The sequence below is a fragment of the Acipenser ruthenus genome, chromosome 23, assembly GCF_902713425.1.
Source record: "Acipenser ruthenus chromosome 23, fAciRut3.2 maternal haplotype, whole genome shotgun sequence".
Classification (NCBI taxonomy): domain Eukaryota; kingdom Metazoa; phylum Chordata; class Actinopteri; order Acipenseriformes; family Acipenseridae; genus Acipenser; species Acipenser ruthenus.
Window position 1 is genome coordinate 26,519,784 of NC_081211.1, and position 12,148 is coordinate 26,531,931.

At 37.9% G+C, this 12,148-nt stretch overlaps 1 protein-coding gene across 17 annotated transcripts in view; it reads right to left on the reverse strand.

The window, feature by feature from the left end:
• LOC117964607 (rap guanine nucleotide exchange factor 6-like) overlaps positions 1–10,124 on the reverse strand; it is a 74,614-nt gene extending 64,490 nt beyond the window's left edge. For all 17 annotated transcript variants that reach the window (XM_058997018.1, XM_058997015.1, XM_058997009.1 and 14 more), the window contains exon 1: positions 9,098–10,124. Coding sequence is in view for 16 of the 17 variants with exons in the window: in XM_058997015.1 (XP_058852998.1) it covers positions 9,098–9,166 (69 nt within the window). In the remaining variant the exon portion in view is untranslated. The remainder of the gene's footprint in view (positions 1–9,097) is intronic.
• Positions 10,125–12,148: the final 2,024 nt, after the last annotated feature.

The following is a 12,148-nucleotide window of genomic DNA, read 5'->3' on the forward strand; positions in this document are numbered from 1 at the left end:
TCACTCACACAGAGTTTGAGATGGTTTTCAAAGACTCTTTCTTTTAATGATTTAAACAAAAACAGCAGTATTGAGACCTGCCCCAGTTTAGATAAACTGAACCGAAGAACATTTAAGCAAAAGCAGCATTTTAACAACTTTTTTGATATTTTGTTCTGATTTGGGACGCTTTCCTCCTCTGAAACAATATGAAAATTTAGACTTGCTACTGTAAGCGATTTATTTATTTACCGGGATGGAAATAAGACTCCAATTGCATAGCAGTTTCACCCATTCCTGGTTTTACTGCGAGCCACAGTGTAGGTAACAACTTCAGGTGTGTCTTATTAAACTCAATAGTAAAACCAGGAATGAATCAAACTGCTATGCAATGGGAGTCTTATTTCCATCCCTGATTTATTCAGACCATACAGACTCTACTCTAGTTTCATATCAGTGCACAGTTATCAGTTTTGGTCAGATTCTGTCCGCAGCATGTTTGACAGCAGATGCGTCCTGTTTGGATCTTTCCATCACATTTGATGGAAATTCTCTACAACATGACTGTGAAGACATGCGACGTTAAAAAGGACACAATATGATTAGCACTGCAGCTTGTTTTGGTTGCTATAGTCACAGCTCCAAACTGCTGTACTGTATAAATAAATCATCTTCGAATGCATACTTTGTGTGAAGTACTTAAGCCAATTGGTTTGTGAGGAAGGTAATGTTAAACTAGGTTATCTGTTAATGGAAAAACCACAAACTGCATTCCAACAAAAAGAAGAAAATAATCCCTGTTTTCCTAAGATCACAAAACAAACATATATGGTTGGTGGCCAGGTATTCATTTCCTGCTTTGTAAGGGAACAGATCCTGCATCAAACACGATACAGAAACTGCTGAATGCCCCACTGAACAAATAGCAAAACACAGCGTCGTTCACAGCAGAAACAAACACAACACAACTGTTTTGGACAAATACAGTATGAACATGCATACAGCAGGTGAAACGTGTGCAGTACTTGTTTTGTTCTGTGCTGTGCTGTCAGTAGAGAGTTACTGGCATTCACCTTTCACCTGGGCATATTTTAAGATACTGTGCTATACAGTGTTTTACAAGAAAGAGCACATACAAAGAAGAAAATCCATTTTAATTAAAAAAATTAAATATGAAAAATATGAAGAAAAAAATCTGCAAGGTTCAAGAGGGGGCACCTGTAGAACTGTGCATAGGAAAGATGTTTACAATTAACCTCTTTCATGCACAGTACATAACCACTGTTTCATATTAGTATGGTCTTGTTACTGAATTATAAGAATTATAATTCTAAGGATTCAAGCTTCAAGTCCAGAAAGCTTGTAAGGCATTTGAATTGACTGGCATAGCAGATGATATTGATTTCTATGCTTTACTGCACTAGGTTTACATGTAAATTCCTTTATTCTTGGAGAGAGAGAGAGAGAGAGAGAGAGAGAGAGAGAGAGAGAGAGAGAGAGAGAGAGAGAGAGAGAGAGAGAGAGAGAGAGAGAGAGAGAGAGAGAGAGAGAGAGAGAGAGAGAGAGAGAGAGAGAGAGAGAGAGAGAGAGAGAGAGAGAGAGAGAGAGAGAGAGAGAGAGAGAGAGACTTGGCTTGCAATACAAAATAAAAAGCCTGTTTGGTATGAACTGAAAAGGGGAGGCAAGTTTTCTCCTAATTAAAGCAACCACTAAATTCAGCTTCTAGAGGATGAGGGGTTGGTTTTCATTAAAGAAATACTGTCCGTTTCTCAACTCTGTATTTACCAAAAACTATTGTATAGGCCTACCCTTGTTGTGATGCATGTTCAAATGAATTAATTACAGGCTGCTGTAGTTTGACTGTGTAAATCTCCCAATATGGAACAAACGACTGCACACTCTTCAGATCTGTTCATTATCCAAAAAAGTATAAGTCAGAAAATAACACAGGACTGTGTGGTCTGTCAGAGTTATTTTAAAACTGTACACCAGGTCTCTTTTTATAATGACAAACGCAAATGAACTGGAAGCAGAATGCAAAGCAGAAAATAGCCTTCGCAACAAAGTCTTAAAGGAAAATGACAGGCTTCTGAACATGCATTGGATTTTAGATTTAAGCTACAGCATATTTTATTCTATTTAAAACGTATTTAAAAACAAAAGCAGAATATTTTAAATAGTTGCTGAACTGCTGTACAGAATCAACTTGCAGTTAGACTGCTACAGTGCCTACAGTAGCATTAATTGCCAGCAAATGTTATATATATATATATATATATATATATATATAAAATAAAAGTTCTATAAAAGCAGTGAAGCTACTGTACCTACCATTGGCCCAGTTAAGGTTTCTCTCAATAACACTCACTCACTCAGTCAGGCACTTCTAATGGTACAGTCGCTGCAGTGTATACTGGAGCTTGGCTCCCTTACCACATAAGGCTTTCCAGCTGCCCTTAATTGTTATCAGAAATGCATATGATCACTGCCAGTACTGTGGAGTTTATTTCATTTAATCAGAGGGCGTTGGAAATGAATACAGGCCTAACTGTTTGTTGAATTCAATTAAAGCTACAGTAGATGAAAGGGGTTGGCTAATGACAGGGATCTGATTTCTCCCTCCAATGAGTGAACCCCAGCATGTCCTACTGCAAAGAGGCTCCAGTGTCATTTACACAAGTCGGATTGTTCAGAAGGAACCAATCTGTGCAACCCTACACTTATAAAGATTTACTCCACTATCTCCAACATCAGCCCTCAGTCTAGCTGCTGTAATCAGAAGGGATTCAAAATGTTCTCACGCTGTCCAAAATGTAGAAATGTTCCATGTGAATACAAAGAAATCATTCTAGTCACTTCAAAGTTGCATACAGTACATTTTTTCAAGGTTTTAGCTCACCATTGGGCCTCATTGCCAATTAGATGTCCAGTACTGTAAAGCTATGCCGGGCTGATGTTTAGCTTTCTCTGAAAAGTTTGGCACATTTTAGATGAATGAGAGCTAGACTACCATGACTGCATAACACTTACCATTGCAGTCAGTGGCCTTAAAGTCACAGAGGAGATGTATTTCTAGATCTACAGTCATGACAACTCCAGGTAATGTGTGCAATCCCACAGGGTTTGTTTGCAAATCTTGTGACTGTGTCGTGAGGGACGTCTGCAGGTCTACACAGGTCAGGACTATTTCTCACCTGCTTCTTCCACCCCAGCCCTTCCACCCCAGCCTGCACTGGCTTTCTGAACATTCACTCTGATTCCTAGCCTGCTTTAACTACAATTGGGAACAGTACACTAATTTCTGCACTCCAAATTTCAGAGAACGATCACTTGAGCACTGATTGTATTCCGACTACGAATGATCAGCACAGTATCACTACAGGAATGTTGCAGCTAAATGTGTTACAGTGAGGAATTCTGCCATGGTCATGAGCATACTGTACAGGAAGCAAAGTTCAGAGAACATCTGGAACAACACACTGTTTTCATGTAAAGTGATTAACAAAATGTGATAAAAGATGTGGCTTCCTCTGTTCAGTCTCTTAAACTGCACAGTTCAATGGTTGGTGATTAAGGGCAATGTCTCAGGTCTGCTCTTACCATTACTGTAGAAGCAGCAGCAGGACGGCTCAGCCAACACAGGCTTCTGTTTGAGAGGTCAGCTGACTTTCTGGGTCATCCTGTTCACACTGTCACTCTGTTCTCCTCATAATGGGCGGGCAGGAGGTGCATGTGATCAGTAAGGAAAGATGAATTCCCTCTAGTTACACAATACAGTATGTGTCACCTGTTCTATCAGCAAGCTGCTGTACAATTCCACCTGCAACGTGATTTTACAGAAAGGGCATACATAACAAAGATAACAGAGTTATAAAACACGGATTAAAGTTGGGTCGTTACAGATTTACCGTCAAATTTAACGTAACTGTACGACTGCCTTCGAAGCTCCCAGTTATACAATACATGGACTGGATCACATATTTACAGAGAGAGTCTACATAAAAAGAAAATGGATTACAGACAATTTGGTTCTCTAAATCTCTGTAGCACAATAAAACCAAGATTAACACTTACATAAAGCACTGCGTTTTTGTTCATAGTTATTACTTTGTCACTGAAATTGCTCATTGTTTTAACAGGAAGTATTAGAGATGCACTCATATTAGGCATTACAGTACAATGGCCAGCACAGTTCTTAACTATGCATTAAACCCCCAGGGAAGGTATCTGAAATGACTAACTAGCATTCCTAAAATATTTTACATTCCTCTGCATTAGTCAGAGTATCAGAAATGTACTGCACTCTACATGCAGGTCTATGTTCATTAATTTACAATATACTCTAAATGATCAGCATTCTCAAACAATTAATGCTAAGTAAATATTCATTTGCCATTTAATTATTTTTTAGTAAAAACGACACTGCAGCTCATTCCCCGATTATTGAACACAGAAACTTCACCGCTCCTGCAGCAGTACGCTGTTACTACAAACAGCAAAATTAGGAAAAGTCTGAACTCAATCAAAGTTCCCATAGTGATGTCAACAACAAACAGTAGCTTTAATCGCCAGCAATTATTCTCTCAAAGAGTGGGTGTAAAAGCAGCTAGAAAATTCAATATTTGATTAAGATGTGATTGAAGTGAACAATGGAGCCACAAAAACAATGCCAAATTAATCAAGGCAGGACACTACTTCTTGAAGGGCTAAACATTCCCATTAGGACGACCTGCATGAAGTGTTGAGAAGAACGCTATGGATAATGCTGCAGCACATGCTTTCTATAAGCTCTGCTGCACCCGTTCACATTTGTTAGTCAAATTCTGTCACATTTGGTATTTTGTAGACATTAACATTACAATACATCCCAGGCTTGTCAGGTCAGCGTGACCCTCCCTAAATACTGCACCACATGGCAGCTCAGCATTCCAGTATCCAGAGCTTTTGAATAATACTACCTGTGAATAGTGCCTGAAAGTGCATACTACTGTAGAACAACACTGAATGCAAGAAAAGCAGACAGAAGGGCTTAACTACTGTACCTGAGAAAACTGATAATTATTCAGAAAATAATTTAACATTAAATAAAACAAAACACAACTCAATTAACCAAAAATACCACCCTGTAAACATCTAAACCTGTCCGCTAGTGTCTGTTCCGACAGAATCCAAACTGATCCCTCAGGCTCTCCATCCTTGTTCAGACTTGATCCAGAGAGATGTGACTTTCTGATATTGCATGTCTGTGTGAGTTTCACCTACTGTAATAAATGATCTGTGCAGAGACACGGAAATCACTAGCTTACTGACTAGCCCGTCTTCAATTGCATCCAGAAGCCATCAATTTTACTTTGCAAAAAAATTCTACACCGAAACACATATAGAGAAAGATTTAAGGCAACCCTCTCCATTTCCATGCGTGACACAAAATAACTTGGTTCCAGGTGTCTGAGAAAGTGATCTGCACAGTAATGTCAGCCTACACAGCAGTATTTTTTTTTTTACAGTAGGATAATGTTCTACTGTCTCATTTTTGCTCTCCATCTTGGAAGTCAGATAATGTTTGTTAAGTTCCAAAATAAATGCCAAAGAACGGGGTTGAGGTCATTTCCTGTTTTTCAAAACCAATTCCATTTCCTTTTGAAAACCAATTCCCATTCCCTTTTTAATCAATTCCAAACACACCAGCGATCAAAATTGCAAGGAGCAGTATCCTGTGAAAACGAGCTTCACACAGTATTCAACAAATAACTTAAAGTCACAGTTGAACTGGCTTCAAATAAAAGCAGTTGAATAATCATAGCAATTATTGTGTCTCTAAAATAACAATTCTGAAGATGGCTGTGATACAAAAAAAGGATTTCTACTGCTGTTAAAGACATGCAGTAACTAAACTGGATCTCTGTGCCTTGCAGTTGTGTGCAGAAGCTCCATAGTAACGCTATAGCAAGTGCACAAAGCTACTGTACAGTCAACATGCAGCATCACTATTTACATGTCTTACTGTAACCCCGGGCAACAAGTGAGTACACAGCTTGTCACTGCAACAGGCTGGTGCTCTGTTCACACAGGGTAAAGTACTTTTTATTTTTTTCATTTGCCATCGGCTCTATAAACGGTTTCCTGATTTAAATACTTGTTCAGCTTGTAGGGGAATAGATTCCAACAGAGCCCAGAATGCAGTGCACATGATCCCTAACCATCATGTGCTCATTATTACTGCAACTGCATTTTGTACAATAGGAAATAAGATTGATTTTTTTCCCCCTCAGTTTCTATGGTACTGTATATTGTGGGGTTTACCCCCTCCTTGACTATTTTTATTTACTTAAATGTGGGTAATCACATCCAGATTATAATACAACCATTGACCCAGTAAATCCACAACATGGCTGTCAAACCTTAACACAGTTTACAGCATGGCATTATTTCAGAATGTCTGGATGTGCCCTGTGTTGTGTGGTTAAAGTCAGGGGACTATAATGTCAGGATCAGCATACTAAACAATCCAACATGTTTCAAAAGAGACTGAAGTGTTTTATTACCATTCACACATCAGGAGGGATAAGGCGATCCAAATAAATAGTCAAGTTGAGGCTAAAAAGATCCCAGGTCTCTGAAGAAGCAAGAATCTGCAGAACTCACCCCTTCACCTTCAATCTAAATGATTATTTAGTATTATATTGTACTGCTAGTGGACGGATTTTCAAGAACAGTTTTTCATAACCTTACAGCAGCACTTATCACAGGAATACCTTTGAGGATACAATTACACCAGAGTTGTATTTTTAACCCAAAACAAACCAACTATGGCTTACAGCAGGCCACGAAGTAACATTCACAAGAAATACAATGCACAACTACGACCCAAACTGATTTCCGAACATGACATGTCATCATGGAGTATCAAGTCTAAAATGACAACAACATTTTTAGTTCTTTTGATTTAGTTTCAGTGCAAGGTTCTGTGGTGTAACAGTCTCACTACTCTTTAATGAACAGCTAATTGTTTGGAACCGTTTGTCCAGCTTTAGTCCAGATGCATCCATGTGCTATAAATTAAGGTGACTGAGTAAAGACAACAGCGAGCTGTCAATTCAGCATTTCCCATGTGTCAAACTAAAACCATGTGCTGACTGCATGTTTAGCATTGCTGCACTGCAATTCCAATGACACTGCAGGGAAGAAGATTTTTAAAGACTCACAAAAAGGTGTTTTACAGAAGCATGCCGTAGGTCAAGCACGCATTTTAGTTTTTGTGTTTTTAACTGTAACCTTGTCTGCCGCCACCCGAGCAGAAAGCTACTTTTCCAGTATCATGCCACTTGCTGTAAGAAAGCACTGTTCTCATTTCATTAAAATCCAATGTAGTTTACACTCACTCAGGTCAATTCAGAAGACTGAAACAGAAAATAAAGTACAACCTGTACTGAACCACACAACTCATAAAATAAATCGCACCATGTCAATAGACAGAAAATCTTTAATGCAACAACGAGAACGCATGCATTAAGATTGTAGGGTATGTACTGTACTCTAGGAGCACAATGACTAATGACTGACCTGAGAGACCCGTCTTTATGAAACTGAATAAATACAGCATGGAGACTGTAAAATAAATGTTAAGTAGTGCAGTAGGTTGTCTGTATGAGAAAACGATTTGAGGCTGCTATAAATCTGCTTCCCCACAGCTATGGAATAGCAATGCAGGATACTTGTGCATGACAGGAGCAGATCACAGGGAAGAAGCAGGAGTCAGAGGTCAGGGAAGCAGTGGGAGGGCAAGTTTATAGCTGCCCAGTACCTGGGGTGCAGGCTTTAGACAGAGCGTATGAAGAGCCACGAACTGGGATGAATGAAAACTTAACAGAGAATTAAAAAGACGATATATATCAGACACAATAACTAAACCACAACAGAAGATGACAAAAAGTTATTTTATTTTTTTAAAAAGCCTTCTAATAAAAAGCTGCTACAGGAAGTCCCCGTTTTCCATTTAAAAATGCATATCAATCATAAAACAGCACACCGCATTAAATAATTTATTTGGGTGTGAGAAAAAAAATGCTATTTTACCTCTAGCAAATACAGTACAGTATCTTAAAACAACAAAGCCATGTTTTTTAGGTTTTTTTTTGCTTTAAAAAGAGAAAATGAAAACTAGTAAAACAAAACAAAACCACCCACTTGCTGACTAGGACATACTGCATGGTTTAATCTGTCTCAGTTCTTTTAAAGTCAGACAGTGGGAAACAATAATATGCATGTCCCAATATACACATATGGCGAGGAAGAAAAAACTTCACCACAACCAGAATGCTGCTCTCACAGAACCGTCATTGTGGCAAAACGTCAGCAGCGTGTTAATTAGTGCACAAAAGAGTCGTTTGCAAACCAGGCAACTACTTCTATTTAATATAACTACTCCATCATAACTACTGTGTGGTCATCGTGACTTAAAAGACTAACATGCGGACGGTTGTCAGAAGATGCCATTACTCTAGAGCTGAATGCAGCTTCAATCATAAAATGTACAAAGACCAACCTAGTAGAGCCACCAATATATATTAAAAAAAATAAAAAAGAATACTGCGTGCTAAACCCGAGTGTACAGTAAGACATTGTTACAGTACTGTACTGTGCGTTTGCTGTACGTGGGTCGCACAGAATTTCGATACAGAATAGTTTTACACCCGATGCCAAATAAAAACTGCAGTTCAAAATCTGTTTTGAATTGCTGCCCAAAGCAACATCGCGTCATGGACGAGGCTCGCCCACAGAAGCATATCTTATCCAGGCTGCCTGAGAGTTGTGAAGTTTATTTAAAGACAGGGATTCTTAAACTCTCTGTAGCCCTAAGTAATTTGGTCTGCCACCGACATCACACTTGACGCGAACAAAATAAAGCAACAGAGATGTGTTAGTAGCATAAAGACTACAAAGCAGTGACAAAACAATGAATAATGTTGCGTGGTGGGAGCTTGCTTAAATTTGCAAATGCTTATGCCACGAAGACCGGTCATGCAGCACAGACACAGTCCCCCATGTGATGGTACCGCATTCTTTGCTAGACTCAAAAGTTTATGAAACAGATATTATTACATGGAAATAAAATTACCTCTTCTGTCCTTTCAAATGGCTGTTTCTTCAAAGCCCGTTTGAACGCTATATCCACAGACGATGTCATAATTTCCACAGGAACTGATTTAGCAGAATTCCAAGGCGCCCGTTTAACTAAGCTGGCTTGTTCAGGCAAATCACTCCAACAACTAAAAAAAGGTGTTCAATCTCAGATCCTGTCCTGCTCTGCTTTTTTTCTCGCATTAGCTCAGAGTTGAAATTAAGATCGCTGTTCTGTTTTCCAGGAATCCTTCATTGTTCCCCAATGCGATCCGTGTTTTGTAATAACTCACCATGATCAAGCCGTTAACAAGACTGAAAATAAAAATCGTCTTGAGAACATTTTCCATCTTCTCCCATCTACCTATCGAATGTCATTGTAATGTTTGCTTTATTAAAGAAAAATGGCACCAAGAAATTAAATTAAGTGTACAGTGATGTTACTCTGAGCTCCTCATGCAAATTACATCAGCAACAACGTTGTGTGTTTATCCCAGTAAAACGGCAGTATACATTTTTAAAAAAACTGTCAAGTCAAACTCTTCAAAAAATAAATATAATAAGAATTGCAATTTGGTTTAAACTAGTAGTACCGATGACTAGCAGTACTGACTGTAAACGCAACAGAAAAAAAATATTAACACAGGCATTGATTTAAACGTTGTCCCAACATATAGATTGAGAAAGTTACACTAGACCTGCATTTCCAATGTTCATTTGTGCCATACGTGGTTTGGTGTCAAAAAATAAAAATAATTGCCCGAGTTGACTTAACTTTGAATACTCCAGGGGGAAAAAATGTAAGTATTTTTAAAACAACGTCCATGCTCCTTTGTCCCGTGCGGTAGCAAAAATAAAACTTTGAAGTACTTGAATACGTCGCTACTTCTGAACACGTTCAATGAACTTTGTGTCTGTGTTATTCTAGACTGAATGACACAGGCTCCGTGTGTTTTCCCTTGGCTCGAAACTCTTGAATTGATTCACAGCATTGGGCAGTAACCTCGGAAAGAGCCCAGCTACAACAAACATCGCGAGAGGACGAATTTAAAGAGACAAGGAGGCTTTTGCGGGGCATGGTTCAGTTTGTTGATAGCTGCATGTTGTTACAGAACGTATAGGTACGCAAGAAATTTTAAATGACAATTACTATATATATTATAATTATATAATTGTCACAATATTTTAAAAGAAAAATTAATGTAGGAACAATGTATTTGCTTGGGGTGGCTGATGTAGATATTAAAGAATATATATCTTGATTTTAAATTCTAATAAATACCCTTTTCAACTCCCAAATACCAATGGGGACATAATAACATAGTGCACGGGGTCTCCCTATCTCTCCATACAAACACATTAACACAAGTATGTACAGTACAGTAATTGCAAAACGCATTGTTAAAAGTTGATACTGCTGTTAGTGTTTATTTTAGCTGTGCATTTTCACCTCTAATGGAGCCTGAAAAAATAATATTCACACAAACAGTAAGAGGATGTAAGTCAACACAGATAAGGCTGTTAAAAAGGCCCCTAAAATAAATAAACATTTGAACGTTACCAGTGTAGCAACTTAAGCAAACATGAAGAGTTAAGTGAGTTCCATTTTGACCAATTCATGTTTCTGCTATGTATCTACATAAAAACTTGGTTTGTATTATTATTTTTAGCTTACATACTTCAGATATAGATATATCCCTGATTAACGCAATGGTGTGTGCAGTGAGCACCAAAAGTAAAAATAAATAAACACATAAAAAGGCTGGAAATTGTACTTTCTGTAAGAATAAATGTGATGATCAAATACAGTGCAAATAGTTGACATATCTGAGGTTTGTTATAAGATGCATCTTGTGTTTAAATATCCGTGTGCTACAGCTCTCCCTTACTGTGTTGAAACTTGCACATCCTGTTCCACAGTGTGTCATTTTCCTGGTTGAATTACCAAGCATCGTGAATAGATCATGGAAAAGGCAGAACAAAAAAATGATCTAAGCATTTCAATTAAATATACAGAGAACAGTTACACACCCCATACCATAAACTGCACCCTTTTCTATAAATATATAGACTGGTTATATATAGGACCTAAATACCAGACAATAATAATAATAATAATAATAATAATAATAATAATAATAATAATAATAATAATAATAATTTACCAGGCTTCTTGTGAGTAAAATATTTAAACTATAGTCATTTTACGTGCATAAATAATCTAGCTGTTGTATACAGAGATGACCCGCTCATATGGTTTCTGTTGTTATTTTAGGATGTATGCTTTCTTATCAGTAATCAATACATTTTTTTTGCTGTAATAATTTAGGGATAGGTGCAGGGTGGTGGACACAAATAAAATACATTGATTGCAGAAGATTATCACGGGCTGGGCAGCACAGTGCAGAACAGGCCGGTTTGGAAATCATACAAATGAGGTGAAAGTGATATTAAGATCCGTTTTAAAAGACAAATATAACAGAACACTGTTTTAAGTTACTCTTGCTTCCAGATGATCACTTGTGTGACAGCTCCGTTTGAAAATACAAGACAGGTCACATTACCCTTACCCCGAGGAGTCCCATTCTTTAATGATTCTACATCTAAAGAACCGCTTTTGAGTTGCCTGAGCATTCCATTTAGAAATGCCTATCATTCCACTGAGTCTTGATGTCTATGCCTATGAACAACGTAGTCTGCTGTAAATCCTGCCACCTTCCCTTCCTAAAGTTTAAAATTGCTTTTGTCATTCCAGCCTCTCAACAGAGGCAAGATGAGCGACTCCAAATGCACTTACTGAGACATTTCATGCAGGCAGTTCCTATTGTGTGTGGCTCAAGGTTAAAGAACTACAAACAATTCTGAATTAGTTGTTAATGGTTATATAGTCTGGCGAATAATGGTCTGAGCAGAAACAGTGATTTAGAATTATACAAAACGTGCATGAAGAGGATATTAGATCGGTAAGGAATAAATGATTCCTAACAGGTATCTCATCAATAACTGAAATAATAAAAAGATCAATACTTAATAAGAAACATACAGCTAC